This window comes from Ochotona princeps, chromosome 15 (assembly GCF_030435755.1).
Source record: "Ochotona princeps isolate mOchPri1 chromosome 15, mOchPri1.hap1, whole genome shotgun sequence".
In the NCBI taxonomy this organism is placed as follows: domain Eukaryota; kingdom Metazoa; phylum Chordata; class Mammalia; order Lagomorpha; family Ochotonidae; genus Ochotona; species Ochotona princeps.
The window spans coordinates 33922132-33939909 of NC_080846.1; the positions used below are offsets into that span (position 1 = coordinate 33922132).

The 17778-nt window shown below is 40.0% G+C and overlaps 1 protein-coding gene and 1 pseudogene across 2 annotated transcripts in view; one reads left to right on the forward strand and one right to left on the reverse strand.

The window, feature by feature from the left end:
• LIN7A (lin-7 homolog A, crumbs cell polarity complex component) overlaps window positions 1–17778 on the reverse strand; it is a 153024-nt gene that overhangs the window by 93370 nt on the left and 41876 nt on the right. For both annotated transcript variants that reach the window (XM_004583064.3, XM_058673509.1), the window contains exon 2: window positions 3178–3296. In XM_004583064.3, coding sequence (XP_004583121.1) covers window positions 3178–3296 — 119 coding nt within the window. The remainder of the gene's footprint in view (window positions 1–3177; window positions 3297–17778) is intronic.
• Window positions 11720–12795, forward strand: LOC131482062 (thioredoxin reductase-like selenoprotein T; annotated as a pseudogene).

Below are 17778 nucleotides of genomic sequence, written 5' to 3' on the forward strand. Positions count from 1 at the left end.
ACGCTTCTTGCCAGTCTAACAGAGACCAGGAGTGAAAGTGTACTCCACTCAATAAAATATTAATTTTTAGATGTTTATTGTCATACTTTTCCCATTAATTTTAGACTTATACATTCTTGTATTGCATTTAAATTTTTATTTATCTGAAAGGGGAAGAGAGGGAGAGATACTCCACCTGTAAGATCTCTCCTCAGAAGTTCAGAACAGCCTGAGCTGGGCCAAATCAGATCCAGACACTGAAAATACAGTCTGGGCCCTCCCATACCAGGTGGCATGACGCAGGTGCTTGAGCCATCATTTTCCCTCCCCCATGGCACATATTTGCAAAAAGAAGGATGTTAAGTAGAGGTGGGGCTTAAACCCCAGCACTCCAATATAAATGTGGGCATTCCAAATGGCATCTCATCCCCTGTGTAAAATGCCTGTCCCTCATATTTTATAATTTTATGGAAGAACCTTTCGCCAAAGAGTATTGTTTAGTATTGTTGCTACCTATGTATTTTACAATTTAATTGCTTTAGTAAATGCAAAGCAACACAACAAGAAAAACAAAAATTCTAACTGAAAACCAATACTATGCAAATAATGCCTGAGAGGAAATGACCTTAAAATTTTCGAATAATATGCATTGCTGTAAAGAACAAAATTATTACTAAGCATACTTATTTGAATAGGAATTTCATTTAGCTAGTTCAAATTTGTAAAATGTAAATAAGAAAATCATATCACCTGCTTTTTTCATTTGGAATTGCTGGTTTGCCTATAGATCAGACACAGGCTTTCAAGGACCATTAACAATGTATTCACCCACTTTGCTGCAGGCAGAATTGATAAAACTGCATTTATAAAGCCTATCCAAAGGCCCCATATTTATTTTCTTTTTACTTTTCTTATACTCTTAAGGAAAAAGGCCTGTGTGTTGATTCGAAAAGAATCTGTACCATATTTATATATCTAACCCAATTTCTCTTCTACACTTTAGAATTAGATGACTGTTGACTAACATATATTTACCTGTTCAAAAAGCCTCATCAAGTGACTACATTCAAAGCAAAGCTCTTTGGATCATCTTTTCCAAAACCAGTCTGCTTCTAAAAGTTCTCATCTTACTGTATCATCCGACTCAATTGAATCACTCCCTCTCCTATTCCAAATATACACAACATCAGCAGTTACTCTTAACTTTGTTCTCAAAAATATGTGACTTCTAACAACCTCCTACTAGCTTTGCTGCCATCACGTCTGTCCACATTGCTGTCATCTTGTTTCATGGTTAATTTATTAATTTATTACTGATACTCCTATTTTAATAATTGACTAACTCTTGTATTCTCACAGTAACCAGAGAGAACTTATTCCAAAGCCATTCAGATCACATAAAAAAATCTTCAGTGGCTTCCTATCATGCTTAAAATGAAGTCCGACTCTCTTTTAGGGCTGTAACATAATGTGTTTCCCAGTGGCCTTGGTCAAACTTGGCTTTGGTGTGCTCTTTTTTGTGAAGTAACACTAACTTGTCTCTAGGGTATTTGCCTTTGTGGTTTCCTCTGCCTGAAACATCATACCGCCTCAGACTGTGTGACTCCTTCCATTATTTTAATTCCGTTTTTACTGACCAACTTAAAATGGATAGACCCTTACGGTGATCTCCTTCCCCACCAACCTGACCAAGTTCTGCCTTAGCTCTCTCACTACTTTTGTCACTCTCTGACATTGTGCATTTATTCATCATTTTTCTCCCATTGAAATACAAGTTCTAGGAACATAATGAGTGTATTGTTCTTGAGTTCCACAACCAGCAAGCAGAAATATGTATTTGTTCTGTGCTATCCTTTAGCGAGGTCCAGGAGAAATAGAATAGTAAGACACAGAAGAGACAATCTTTGAAAAGAAAAATTTTAGCCTTCACATCTTAGGGGAATTGTACTCCATAAAGAAAGAACGCCCCACAAAACACAGCCTTTGTCAACTCAGTGACTGATGGAGTTTCTAACCAAGTTCCTAAATACCATACACTTTCCCTGATAAGGTAAGCCAATGGCAAAGAACTCATACACTTTGACAAATTTCCTTTTAGCCTTATATCAAATTTATAAATTAAATATTTGAAATGAAATTATGGTTCTTTACCTAAATTTCCAATATTAGTAAAAATCAAGCAATGAAAAACTGCACCGATAATTCAGCACAAGTACAGCTGAGGTAGAATTTCAGCAAAGTCCAAACTTAAATTGCATTGTATTTGTATTCACAGTGTTTTTGTATTTCTCTATCCTAGTGAGCAGGATCTTTGTGATTAATGACTTCTCATAGACTAGCACTGAGATCAAAGAGTAGAGATTAATCACAAGTGGAATTTCAAAGAGGCAGAACATAACCACAAGCATTCCTTGCAAGGTGTGTGCTCTGTGTGACAACAAACTCTCCAGGAAGTCACTGGGCATTCTGGCAATGCAAATGTCTTATTTATGTATGCTAGTTTCTAACGAATGAACGGGCATCCATCGCCTGACGAGTAAGAGGTGCTGGATCACTGAATAAAATAACACAGAGTATATATCTACAGTGGCTTCTTCTAACCAACTGAATTCTAAGTTCAATAGTCAGCATGGCAAAGTTCAAGTAGTTATTTCAGTACCCTTGATTCATCTTACTCTTTTTGAGATCACTAGCTAAGCAAGCACTGCAAAGATTTACTGGAAAAGCATGCCAGACTATTCAGATTATTTTATTATTATTATTACACTAATCGTAATGTTTGATTAGCCACAACTTTAATCAGTAGGAGGTGACTCTGATTTGCCTGTGAAAGACTTTACTGAGTGCTCCAAGAAAACTCAACCTCTGTTAATCACGGCTATTTCTATTTGAATTTCTTGGCAGCTTCAGCTTCATAAGACTACTAAATGGTTTAATCTGCAGGCCACAGCCGCCTGCTGAGGCAGTCCCTTCACTGGTTTCATAAGATCAACATCTGGTTTTATGTGAATACATAAAACCTGGGTGGGTTCAATTTAACAATTTAGCAGGCTAAATCATATTTTATAATCTGTCCAAACAGCTAAAAACAGAAACTTATCACACAGTTCCACTCTTAGCTATTTCAAATGTTTGTGTGGAAAGGACCAGCACATTTTTATACATGGCTGAGTAGTCATCGAAATCTCAGTATCCTACCTCTCGAATAGCCGTACAAAACTCACTCTGAAGCACTTTTTTGAGAGACTGTAGTTTGTGCACAGGTACTTCTCCGGATTCCTGTAGTTTTTCCAATAACTCAATTGCTCGGGCAACATCTGTATCGGAACAAAAAATGAAGCAAATAAAAAAAACTGTATCTCATCAGTGAAGTATCATTATTCCAACTGAATGGATACATTATTTTTATTAAAAAACCAAATGGAATTAACTTAAAAAGAAAAATTTATAATTCATACCTTGTTGATTTCATCTTTTGGTAAAGGTCATTTTAATCTTTTCCACAAAATTTGTTCCTTAATATATCCTCTATGATGGCTTTTCATGCATGCTATTTCTGTTACACAAATCAATTTGGATATTCTTCCAGGAAAAAAGTTGACAAAACTTCTCTACTTTTCATTCTGATACCCAAATAATCAAACTAGTTCTGTCAATTTCACTTCTGTGATGCTTTTTTTCTCCCAAGTTTGACTTTTCCTTCCTGTATTACAGTATGCAGCTATATCACCGCTTCAGCTTTACATCTCTTATTCTAATGATTTAATTTATGTGTAACTCCTCGAACTTCCCTATTGATTTCTTGAAAGTAAGTACTTTCTGGGTTTGGTCACCAAATCATTCTGCAAAGTTTGGTTTGAAACAGTTAACAAATGTTTGATGCATGAAGGGATTAATTAATAAATGTCTCCCCACTTTGCTGTCATTGCAATTTTCTAGGTCTCCATCATTGTCCCTCTATACCCAACTGGAATAATTTCTTCTCCTCCAGCATGTCCCAGGTGTACCAGTTATCTTGCTTAAACAAAAATCTAACCCAAATGTGTATGCTGCCTTCCAGTTGCTAAAATAGTTCCATGCAAAAGAGTTTTCAGTAATACTTGATTTAAATGCCTTTTGCTGGACGAAATCAGAGGGTAATGTATCAAGGAATATAGGTCTTTAATAGACCCGAATTTTAAAATTCCTGGGTTGTTTCACATTATCAAAAGAAAATGATATAAAGAAAGGCCATTTAGTAAGTTCTTATGGTGATATTTTCTATGCCTGTTACTACAGCCAATGCATTCATTAAGTTCTTTAAGTATACAGGAAAAATAGCTTAGCTTAAACAATTCTTAGGTGCCCAGTTCCAGAAAGAATGCCATAGTTTTTAAAAAGATTTATTTATTTTTATTACAAAGTCAGATATACAGAGAGGACAGAGAGGAAGATCTTCTGTGCAATGATTCATTCCCCAAGTGACCGTGCTGATCCGAAGCCGGGAACCAGGAACCTCTTCCAGGTCTCCCACGCGGGTGCAGGGTCCCAAAACTTTGGGCAGTCCTCGACTGCCTTCCCAGGCCACAAGCAGGGAGCTGGATGGGAAGTGGAGCTGCTGGGATTAGAACCGGCGCCCATATGGGATCCCGGGGCGTTCCAGGCAAGGACTTAAGCCACTAGGCCACGCTGCTGGGCCCAGAATGCCGTATTTTTGTCATGCAATTCTGAAACATCCATGAAAGCATGAAGACACCCAACTATTCATCAGTTCACACACTTATCTGACTATATCTCCATATACACTTACCTATGCATCTGTGCATGTATTTAATAATTTGAACTCCATATACCCAGCCCTAAGCTTAAAAAATAATCAGATATGTTTACTTTCTTAACTCATGGTTTACTGAGAAAAGAATATAATAGCACAGCTATCTCTAATAATACTGCCACCTCGGAATTCAGGTGAGGTTAGCATGGGTGTATGTATCTAACCAAAGTAAATAACCAGAAAGTGACTCAATTAGTTACTTTCATTGTCAACTGTAGCCTAAAGTAGCACAAATCCTGACACTTTAACACCACCATTTGCCAAAGTACATAAAATGGAAGTCAACATGGTCAATTGGGTAATACTGGTTGTTGCATCTGTAATGAATAAGGCAGCAAGCTGAGATTTTATGCTCTTCTAACTGCTTAAAATACTATACCCAAGATGCCCACAGGTGCACAGAATTCTCAACATGATTAAAACTGAGCTCATTATTGACGTTTTTTCCCCTGAAGATAGCTCTTGTCTGCCTATACTCCACATTCTCATTAACAGCATCCTAATACCCCAAAAATTAAACTACAGGATCATCCTTTATTTCATACTCTACCCTGTAGGCAGGCAGTTGACAAGAGATGCGTATTTTATCTGAAAAAATGTTTTCACTTTATTTTAGTGAACGCTACTTTCTTATCTACAGAACATCTCCTAATTCATTCTTATTAGTCTTTCTTTTATTGATCCATCCTCCATACTGCGTCCAGAGTAGCTGTCTCAAATAATAGAACTAATTATTATTATCCTGCTCATAAAACCTTCCCACTTCCTATAGGGTGAAGTTCCATCCACTTAGGATTTTATATAAGACTCTTAGTAGCCAACCTCTTCCCACTCACCTCTGAATACCCTGCCTATTCTATACTTGCATCAAATGTTTGCTGTTCCTAGGTCATGCCACATATGGCTTACCCTAATTCCCTATTTCCGGAATGCTGTTAATTCATGTATTTAGCAGCGTTAGGCACAGTGCAATGCACAGGAGATACAGCAGTGGAGAGGAAGGCACTTTTTCTTGCGCTCGTGAAATGTAAAGGCTTGAGGAGGCTCACAGGTGAACAATAAAGTAGGCATGTGCTATAAGTAAACTCCAGCAGGCTGGTCTATGGATCTATAACACTGGAGGGAGGGGTTCAGAAACAATGGAAATGACACAGAGCTAGAACTGTGGAGCAGGTTAAGCTACTGCCTTTCACGATGGTATTCCATATCAGGGGGCCAGTTCTGGTCCTGGCTGCTCTGCTTTCAATACAACTCCCTGACAATGAACCTGGGAAATCAGCAAGCGTTTGGGTCCCAGCTGTCTTGTGGAAGACCCATCCAGAGTTCCTGGCTCCTGGCTTCCACTTGGCTCTGTTTCAGCCATTGCAGTTACTTGGGAAGTAAACCTGTGAAGGAAAGAGCTCTTTCTCTTCCTCTGTCTCTCTATCTTTCAAGTAAACAACTCTAGAAAGAAAATAACTCCAATATGAATATCCTATAGTTCTCCATTCAAGTTTTCTTGGGAGCATTTAAAAATTATCAATGCCTAAAACCCTCACCACATGAATTAAAACCAGTGGTTGCCAACCTTAGCTGAAGATGGGAAGCACCTGGGATGTTTTAAAAACCACAGATTGACCTTAGGGTCAGTCACATCCAGTGGATTCTGATGTGATTTGGACAGGGTGAGGCTCGATGCGGAGCTATTTTAAGTCCTTCATAGGACACTAAGAGCACTGCTTAGCTGGAAGTTCTTAAGTTCCCCCATGTCATTATAATCTGTAACCACAGAGGAGAATTTCCACTGTGCAATAATGACTTAAAAAAAATCTCCTGGGAGAGCTTACTGAAACAGAATCCTAACCTTTACCTTACGTTGGAGGGATGTTGACTCTGCAGGTGTAAGAAGGAAGGCCTAACAATTTACTTTTAAATATCTATTCAAAGAGATTCAATACTTGTGTATTCATAAACTCCAAACTCCAGAAGCAGAAAATTAGGCAGATGATCTTTCAGATGTCTTTCATCTCTAGCATTCCCAGAATCCTGCATTCTGCATTATTCTTGGATACAAGACATTGCATTGGATTCTCCTAAGAATCCCAAATTACCGATAAAAATCCACTGATACAAGTGATTATTGGGAAGAGCCAACCCCATTTAAAAATGATGGTCATTAGCCAAGTTTGAACATTGAAATACCTGAAAATTTTTGAACTGTCGTATGACCCCAGATACAGGAGAGTGGAATCCACTCATCAAATTCATTTTAAAGTTGAAATTGAGAAAAATATTGTTCAACAACAAACCAACAACAAAACTAGACATATTTCACTGAGACATATTAAAAGCCCCACAAACCTGCTACAGGCATTTTCTAGTCCTTACAGGTGATATATGGAAAGTGAGAGAAAACACATCTATAGTTGTTAAGTCTTTTTTTTTTAAAGATTTTATTATTATTATTATTGGAAAGCCGGATATACAAAGAGGAGGAGAGACAGAGAGGAAGATCTTCCATCCGATGTTTCACTCCCCAAGTGAGCCGCAACGGGCCGGTGCACGCCAATCCGATGCCGGGAACCAGGAACCTCTTCCGGGTCTCCCACACGGGTGCAGGGTCCCAAAGCTTTGGGCCGTCCTCGACTGTTTTCCCAGGCCACAAGCAGGGAGCTGGATGGAAAGTGGGGTTGCCGGGAATAGAACCGGCGCCCATATGGGATGCCAGCGCGTTCAAGGCGAGCACTTTAGCTGCTAGGCCACGCCGCCGGGCCCAGTTGTTAAGTCTTAACTGGGGACACAAAGAAGTTTTTTGTTCTCCTCTCAACCAAGGGGAAGAGGTTCTGATAGAATCAATTGTTGATTAGGAGTATCTGAACTAGGTGGAACCTGCTGTCTCTTTCCTGTTTGCAAGGATAGTGAACCGAGTGACCTGCTTGTCTGTGTGCAGAGTTGACAGCAACATCAGCCTGGTGAACTAGAGCCTGAACACGCTGGGTGGTAGCCACCAAGAGAATCAGCAGTATGAGGTCAAAGACATGGCAGAGGGGAGAAGTTAAAGAGTCCAACAGGAAAAAGATCCCTGTGACTCAGGCTCAGCTGGTCCTTTAAACAAAAAGGTGGTGGATGATATTTGAATATGGGACTAGTGTTTTTTTTTTTTAATAAATATTTATTAAAAATGTTTTTAATTTTAAATTATTTTTTTAAAATAAAGTTCTTAAAAGATTAAAACAATTTTTAAAATTTACTTTGGCTAGAAAGGCAGATTTACAAAGAGAACAAGAGACAGAAAGAAAAATCTTCCATCCACTGGTTCACTCGCCACAAGAGCCAGGAGCCTCAAGACTTCTCCAGGTTTCCCACACAGGTACAGGGTCCGAAGGCCTTGGGGACATCTTCTACTGCCTTCCCAGGCCACAAGAAGGAAGCTGGATGGGATATGAAGTAGCCAGGACACGAACCAGTGTCCATATGGGATCCCGGCGCTTGCAAGGTGAGGATTAGCCAAATGAGCCATTGCGCTGGGACCAGGACTAGTATTTTAAATAGTACTTTGACTGCCTTTAACTTTTTATCAGAACCTAAAAAGCCAGGATTCAAAATGAAGCAAACCATGTTTGGTCACTAAATAAGTATTGGGTTTACTAATAGCTCAGTCTAGGAGGAATATTTGCAAAGGACTAGAATGGCCTTAAGACAAACACACTGAAAGCAAGACCTCCTCCCCATCTTACCCACCACTCCTAGATTACCACTTCCATATATTATATCAGGAAAATACTTGAATATTACACTTGGCCCCCTCAACTTCTCTTAAACCACCTACTGCGTTAATCCCCACTTCTATAAACAATAAAAGCAGATTCTGAATTACTTTTTAAAATTTATTCACATAGAAAGAACAGATGTGATAAGTGTCATGGATCTATTTCTAGGAATAAAATGCACTGCAGCCCTTCCTCCTTTCTTCTTGTCCTTCATGTGACCACAGCTGATTTATTAAACGTCTTTGGCTCCGTCCTCTCTCCCACGCCATGTGATGCCTTGCACCGTACAATGATGCAGCAGGCAGGCCTTTGTGTGACGTGGCCTTTTCACCTTGGACTTCCAGGCTCCAGAGCGCTGAGAACTAACTTCCTTTTCTAAGACACCTCATATCCTCTACCTCCCAACAGTTCTGGTCTTACAACAGTATCAGTCACTTTAGCAAACAGTTGATTGGCTACACTCCATGTATCCTCTTCAAGCACATTGTATTCATTCTTTGGATAGGCTGCACATTTTCCAAATTTTACTGTTTTAAAGTTCTATCTTTAAGTCATTTCTTTGCTTTTGCGTCTCACTGCATAGGGTTAGAAGTACCTACTAAGAAACATGACACTCTGCCACTAAAATAATTCTTTCCCCAGATATTCTCATTCGTCACTGTTGAATTTTATGTTCCGGGCCTGGCACAATAGCTTAGCAGCTAAAGTCTTTGCCTTGCATGTTCCAGAATCCCATGCCAATTCTAGTTCCTGGCAGCTACACTTCCCACCCAGCTCCCTGCTTGTGGCCTGGGAAAGCAGCTGAGGACAGTTCAAAGCCTTGGGAACCCATGGGGGGAGACCTGGAAGAGGCTCCTGGCTCCTGGTTTCAGATCAGCTCAGCTTCAGCTGTTGTGGCTACTTGGGGAGTGAATCAACAGATGGAAGATCTTCTTCTCTGTCTCTCCTCCTTTGTATATCTGACTTTCCAATTTAAAAAAAATTTATTTTCCATAGAGCCCTAGGCTCTGGGTATACTTCTGCCAAGTTCTTTGCAAGCACACAGCAAAAACGGCCTGTGGTCCGGTTTCTACTGCCTTGTTGTTTGTCATTTCTGAGAAGTTCCGGACTTGTCCTCATTTGTCCTCTTCCGAGACCTCATCAGAGTCACTCTTGTACTTCATTGAGAGCAGTGGGGCTTCTCTAGCCTGCTCCGCCACATCCTCCAGCCTCTGTCCATCATGCAGTTCTAAAGCCACTTTCCCATTTCCAGGTGTTTTTCTTTTCTTTCTGTTTTTTTTTAAATAGCAACAACCCCATTTCTTGGTATTGATTTTTCTGTTATCCGTTCCCCACTGTTCTAAAGCAATACCGCTGGGTAGTTTATAAAGAAAAAGAAGTTGATTTCTGACAGCTACAGAAGCTGGAAAGTTCAACAGCAAGGCACCATCACGTGGTGGGGTCTGCATATTTACACCAACATGACAGAAGAGCAAGCCAGCATGTGGCACACAGAGCTCTTTGAAAACAAAACCCCTCCCTGGTAACTCACCCACTCCCCTGAGAAAAGAATTAATCCATGCACAAAGGTAGTGCCCTCAGGAGCTTTCCTACAGGTTGCGTCTGTTAGCATTGCTGCAATCATAAAGTAAATTCCAACATGAATTTTACAGAGGTTTTTCAGACTACTACTACATTTAGGCCATTGTATGCTAAAAGCTTTGCATCTTTGACCCTGTTTTATCCCTGTATGGTAATAAATGTCCACATTTTGCAAATGACAAACTTAAGGCTTCTAGACAGAATTCAAGTATCCTGTTAACTAGCAGGGGATCTGAATCTGGAGACCAGGTTTGAGTGATTCAAAACCCTGTGCCTATTATTTTTATTTCAACCACAGCTACGCTCTCAGCAGCTTTAACTTTCAGTACTTGTGTAACTGACTTGTGCCCTGCAGGACCTCTCGGTTAAAGGCTGAGCTCTTAATCTTTCTTTCCTTGATAAAGATTAACCCTATTCCATTGAGCAGGAACCCCTTAGCATTTGGTGATCATCAGAATCACCCAAAGAGCTCTTAAATAATAGAGTGGAGGGGTCCTAGCATTGGTTGCCTGTTGGGTTACTTGGAAGCACCGAGAAACTCAGATGCCTGCACCTCTCTCACATGTATTTCTGATTTTGTTCATGTGGGGTATGGCCTGGGCATGGAAGCTTCCGCAGTAATTATAAAATGTACTCATGGTGAAAGTCCTGATACACAGGTTCAAGATACACCCTCATAATTTTAATAACGAAATTACTCGCATTTTGCTACATACATTATTTCTCATGTCATGGTCTAACATTTTATTTCTTGAAGCAACATGATGGGCTAGGTCTATTACTATCCTCATACTTTGAACAGGAAACTGAGAGACACAGAAATAAAGATTACTTCTCTAGAGAAGTGGAAGGGTTGAGGTTTCAACGTACCAACACAACTCTAACATCCAGGTTGTAAGGAGTTATTCGAATATCAACCCTGGACCCAGCGCCATGTCTTCTTCCTCACAGCTCACGAAGTTCGCGCCAATCCAGCCATCCACCAATCGGATGTAACCTGGCATTCCACCTGAATCCCATCCCCCCAATCTTCCAGCCCCTTCCCCAACCCCACTCACTCACCAATCATCCCTAGGCATTCACCTGCAGGCGCCAATCACCTGGGGGCCTGCCCTCAAACCCTCCCAATTCCCACCCCCACCCCTGGCAGACAAAAAAGGCCCCCAGGTGCGGCTCTCTCTCTCTCTCTTTTCTTTGCTCTCCCCCTCTTAGTCTTCCGGCCTCCCTTCCCCTCCTCCCCTTTCCCTTCCACCTCCACCCTGTTCCTGCCCCGGTGGAATAAACGTCCTAAGATACCTCCTTGCGTCTGGTGTGTTTCAGCTCACGGTAAAGAACCAGGTTGCGGGAATTAGCTGCGTGTAATAATATCGTAATAGTCTATGAACTAGAACTCTGCCATTGTCTTTTTAAGTAACTAACACGGGTTACATGTGACATGTGACCCAGTCATCTGTCTACTTAAAGTCATTCCCAAATTTACCCTACTTCAAGGTTGGTAATAAACTATAATGCTCAACAAGTCCCCGTATGGGGCTCTTAAAGTTTAGTCATTGCAAAAATTGACCCAGAAACTACTGATTAAGCGGCATGGCCGGACTTAGGGCTGGCTGCAGTGTGCGTGAGGGCAGCCAGAGAGGCTGGCTCAGTGAAGATGAGGCTTGTGCTGCTGTTTCTGGTGGCGGTGTCGGCGGTGGCCCGGAGCGAGGCCTCGGCCAACCTGGGCAGCGTGCCCAGCAACAGATTAAAGATGCCGTACGCTACGGGGCCGCTGCTCAAGTTCCAGATCTGTGTTTCCTGAGGGTATCGGCGGGTGTTTGAGGAGTACATGCGGGTTATTAGCCAGCGGTACCCAGACATCCGGATCGAAGGAGAGAATTACCTCCCTCAACCAATATATAGACACATAGCATCTTTCCTGTCAGTCTTCAAACTAGTATTAATAGGCTTAATCATTGTGGGCAAGGATCCTTTTGCTTTCCTTGGCATGCAAGCTCCTAGCATCTGGCAGTGGGGGCCAGGAAAATAAGGTCTATGCATGTATGATGGTTTTCTTCTTGAGCAACATGATTGAGAACCAGTGCATGTCAACAGGTGCATTTGAAATAACTTTAAACGGTGTGCCTGTGTGGTCTAAACTGGAATCTGGTCACCTTCCATCCATGCAACAGCTGGTTCAAATTCTCGACAATGAAATGAAACTCAACGTGCACATGGATTCAATCCCGCACCATCGATCATAGCCCCACCCACGGCACTGGAAACTCTTTTGCATTAAGGGATTTTGCAAGAGCAGTGTGACTGACACCATGAAGGCCTGTACTGAAGACAGCAAGCTGTTAGTACAGACCAGACGCTTTTTGCGCAGGCTCGTTGTACCTCTTGGGAAACCTCCATGCAGGAGAGTTTTTCAGTGCTAGCACATTCTGGAATTCTGCACATTTCGTGGAGTGCAATAATACTGTATAGTTTTCTCCCCCTCTTAAATTCATCTAGTTAATAGTGGTTTTTTTTTAATGTAAACATTGCTTATAACTTTCTTAGCCATATTTGAAACAGAAAATTGAGTTAAATTTGGTTTATTTTCAAAGATACCTGTTACATCGGTTGTGCTTTTGTATGAATTTTTTTTATGGTTTGAAAAAAATCAGTCTGTTTGGGAATGTAGCTGAAGTTCCCAAGAGTTCAACTAGGCATCTGTGATTTGGCCATTCTAATTTATGTAGTTTTCAAAATACTGCAAATTGTGAACAATGCTTACTATACAAAGCTATAGGGGGAAATCTAATATCCAGAGTACTCTGTCAATTTGTGCATGTGTGTGTGTGTGTGTGTGTGTGTTTGCCAGAGAACTACCATAATACCAACTGCTTTTTAAGCCCTATTATGTAGATCAAGTGTCTTGCCTTGACCAGTCTAATGAGTTGATTAACTGGGCCTTTCTACTTAACTAAATAAAAAACTAAGCAGATGTCAGTTAAATAAAAAAGTTTGAATTTGTTGCTCAGTATACCTGTTAACATTGAATTTAACAGTCGTCTCTCCAAATTTTTGTTTTTCACTATTAGATAATTTCATAAGGCACACACTTGAGGTACACTCCCCATTTTTAGGATAGTTGAAATTCACTCAGTTGAATCTTTGCAACATTGATATTAATTGAATGGGAATCAGTTCTCTGATAGTTTGTCTAATATTTTAGAACTGTAGTTGAGGAATATAATTGGAAAAAAATTTAATATTGTTCTGTAATGGCAGTTTAAACAAAGCTAAACTGATAGACTGTAAGAATAACTTAGCAGAAATAAGTCCATAGTGTGGAAAAATAATAATATTGCATCAGTACAACATAGAACTCTGAAATTGGAATACAGTGGTAAAGCCAGTGGTCAGCGTAGGTGTGTTAGAAGTAAAGGGATTTAAGGAAACATGAGGTCATTCAGCCTTGGTTTCGTCTAACACAGCTGTTTTTGAGATCTATTTTGAGGATGTTTTAATGATTCTTGGAAAGTGGAGTTGAAAGTAAGTTTCTTTTGATGTAAAAAATTGAAATCTATACATATGAAGAATATTAAAAATTAGTGAAAATGCATATTATGGAAAAGCTATGCACAGATTATGATTTTTCTTGCACCAGAATAAACATCTTTAATTCTGTTTTCCATGAACTTATTGAAACAGCTTTTGGACTTACATGTTGTAACACCTAATTACCGTGCTGTAAGTTTGTCTGCTAGCTCATGCCACAAAATTGATTAAGGGTTATCCTTTTGTTAATAACTTAGGTCATCTATTAACAGTATCGACTTCTTCATGTAGTGATAGAAAGTTTACAATTAAAGGTCAAATTTTCTTAGAGATGATTATTAGTTGTAGTCCCATTTTTATCTCTGAGAAAGCTTAAAATGATCTTTGTTAGACACTCCAAACTCCTTATCTCCTGTAAGTTGAAATGTCTTGTTGAATGTTTCCAGGGCTCTGTCTGCAGCTGACATTCCGCTAGTGACACAGTTAACTTCATGGTATGCAAACATTCGAAACTTGGGCTTTGAATGTCCTACGACCTGACAGGTCAAACTATGAAGAACCTAAGATTCCAATACAACTTTCTCCATGTTTGTCTTAGGTTGAATGATGTGTCTTTTGAAGAATAGCTTTAAGTGACTTAGACACTGCTAAAATTCAGCTATTTTGTTGTCACCCTTTGCTTTTATGTTTAGCCATATTTAAATCTTGAGCTTAAGTGAAGAAAGTCTAGTGGGAGACATGAATAAAAAATGTTAAACTATGGAAAGTAAGCTATTTATAATGTAGTTTTATTATATTCCTAACATTTTAAATGTATTGCTTATAAATTGATAAAACATTTGAATTTATATTCCTAACGATTTAATTTGTTGCTTATAAATTGGTATAACTGTATGGTTTCTACATGTATGTGCACTAGTGTATTAATTAGAAGTCCATAGAACATGCCAGCAGGTTGGCTAATGTTATTGGACTTTTTAGTATATTGCCCGTTATGGAAGAAATTGTTCATCATGTTAATAAAAATGCTAGTAAAACATGGCTTTATACCTGTTTGTAAAATGTGCAAGACAAGTATGCTTTGGGATATAAATGGCATTAGTTGCTTCAGGCAGTAGGATTATTAATGATAACAGTCGATCAGCCTTTACAGTGATTTACAATGTAATGGGATCCCAGTGATCTTTCTTATTTTGAATGTTAGTTTGGAACTTTGATTAACTGGCCAACATTCCATTATTGTCATAATTTAAAATAATTCGTATTTTAACATTAGCCCACAGGATTTTTAAACATGGTTTGATATTCTGAAGCTTTTGTTTATTTATTTTTTAATATCTTTTTGGAGAAATAAGTGAGGAATTGTAAAGTTTGGGGACTTACCTCTTTAGAATTGTGAAAATAAACTTTTATAATGCTGAAAAAAAAAAAGAAACTACTGATTAAGTAGTGAAATTTTTTTAAAAAGAGGCTGAGGTGTAGCCTTAATGTCTATTGGTAGAGTTTTCATCTCAGATGTTTTTGATGCAGAAATGGGTCACAAATGCACTTTACAAGTTTTTGGTCCAGAACAAAGTGAGTTAGTGACCATCATTTATTCAGTGTTTGCTTGCCCTACTTAGGTTATCTTAGAAAATCCTCACTATTATATAAAGACACCATTAGTGATTTTACTGTGCCATTGAGGGGAAATATATAGAAAAGACGAATTATCTGGCGCAGAGCTATGTAACTAACAAATGATTGGGCCAGGATTGAAAACTTGCTGTGTTTGTCCTAAATGGTCAGGCTCAGATTTCTTCCTCTATTCTGCCACAGGAAAGGGATGGGAATGTACATAGGTTTTATAAAGGGATTTGACGTTGGTATAATTATTATTGAGAGCTACTGGAAAGCATTCAAGAGAAGAATGTGTTCTGATTCAGATCTGACAAACATCACCAGGAATGCTGTTTGGGCTACCAATTACAGTGGACCAAGGATGCATATAGTAAACCAGTTAAGAGGAAGGCCATTCTAGGTGCACTGGCAAGCGATATTGAGAGCTTACATTAGAAGTTGATAGTGGGCGGGAGAATCAAGATGGTGGAATAGGGTAAGGGCACTTTTAAACAGACAGAGAAATATTAGCCAGTGTGAAGCAAAGAGGGCACATTCCAGGAAACAGGAGAGGGCAAAACATCCGCAGAGGGGTACCTGGAGACTGACAGACACAGGAAAGCAGCAGACACAATGCTGTGGTGTTGCAATGACGGATGCCCCAACAGCAATCAATGAACAGCAATCTGAACTCCACCAGCAGCCAGAACTATACCAGCAACAACGGGGAAGGGACTTTGACTGTCGGAGATCAGGAGGTGAACCCAGATAAAGAACTGCCTGTCATGCTGGTCTGTTTGATTTGACCAGGCGCAGAGTCAGAGCAGCAGACCCTAGATGGTCAGTGCAGGAACAGGGTGGATATCACAGGCCAGTCTGCCCCCTTGAGCTGAATCAGGTGCCACATTGTTTAAGGAGGCAAGGGCTATGGACAGTACTGTTCACGCACTGAGCAGAAGTGAACTAATTTCTGGTTTATTGACATTTATTAATATTACTCAAGACTCCCCTGCAATGAAACAAAACCCTTTGCCAACCTCAGAGTTAACTGAGGAAGACATTAAGAAAATGGGGGATACAGAATTCAAAATACTTGTTATAAAGCTTCTTATCAGCAACGAGAAGCACGTAATGCAGGAGTTCAAGGAATTTAAGGAATATTTCACACTGGAAATGAATCAAATGAAAGCTGATATATCAGAAATGAAGAATACAGTGGAACAAATTAAAAGTACAATGGAGAGTCTGCAATATAGAATGAAGGAGGCAGAAGAAAGAATCTCAGAATTGGAAGATATTTCCTGTCACCAGGGGGAAGCAAACAAAAAGCTGAAAACAGAGCTGTATCAGGCCAAAAAAAGTATTCAAGAATTGAAAGACACTATTTTTTTTTTTTTAAGATTTTATTGTTATTGGAAAGCCGGATATACAGAGAGGAGGAGAGACAGAGAGGAAGATCTTCCATCCGATGATTCACGCCCCAAGTGAGCTGCAATGGGCCGGTACGCGCCAATCCGATGCCGGGAACCAGGAACCTCTTCCGGGTCTCCCACACGGGTGCAGGGTCCCAAAGCTTTGGGCTGTCCTCAACTGCTTTGCCAGGCCACAAGCAGGAAGCTGGATGGGAAGTGGAGCTGCCGGGATTAGAACCGGCGCCCATATGGGATCCTGGGGCTTTCAAGGCGAGGACTTTAGCTGCTAGGCCATGACGCCAGGCCCGAAAGACACTATTAAAAGGCTAAATGAAAGAGTTATGGGAGTCACAGAAGGTGCAGAAAGAGAAGCTGCATTTAAAAATGTATTTAATGGAATAATAAGGGAAAATTTTCCCTAATCTGGAGAAAGAACTGGGAAAAAACATTGAGGAGGGGCATAGAACTCCCAACAGAGTTGACCAAAAGCAATTTTCACCATTGAGAGAGGAGTAGTAAGCAGTTAGGGTATTCTGGGTCCCTGAGTCACTTTTTTCTCAAATATAAAGGGGTATTTTCCACCACCATGTCTTGGATTCACCAGAGCAAGTCTCTATTTTAACATATCAAGAACATGCTTCTCCAAGAGACAAGGGCAACATTAACATATCAATTCCCCACCTGAAGCATCAGCCCAATTCTTGCCATTGCCAAGGGGGAGGACTTCAGACTGGCCTCTTTATCATTAGAAAGGGACCAAGGAAGTTGGCCAGTGACTCCTTTCTGGCCTTTTGTCCCAAAGCCAGGAACCATGGAAACCAGGAATTCTCTTTTGTTTGTGGAGAAACATCTTTGAAGTAAACCTTTAAAAGGTGTGTTCTCCATCATTACTTCGGGTCTCTCTTTTTCACTTGTCCTCCTGCCACTATGGCAGAGGACTAGGGTTTTCCTCTCTTGCTTTTCTTCTTGCCACGATGGCGGAGGATCTTAAAGCCCCCTCCCATCACTAGGATGGGAGTCTCCTTTCTCAACTTTTCTAATAAATCTTGCTTTAAAACTAAAATTCTTCTTTCTGCGAGACAAGAATTGAGGTTGTTGCCATACTTGGGGTCAAAAACCC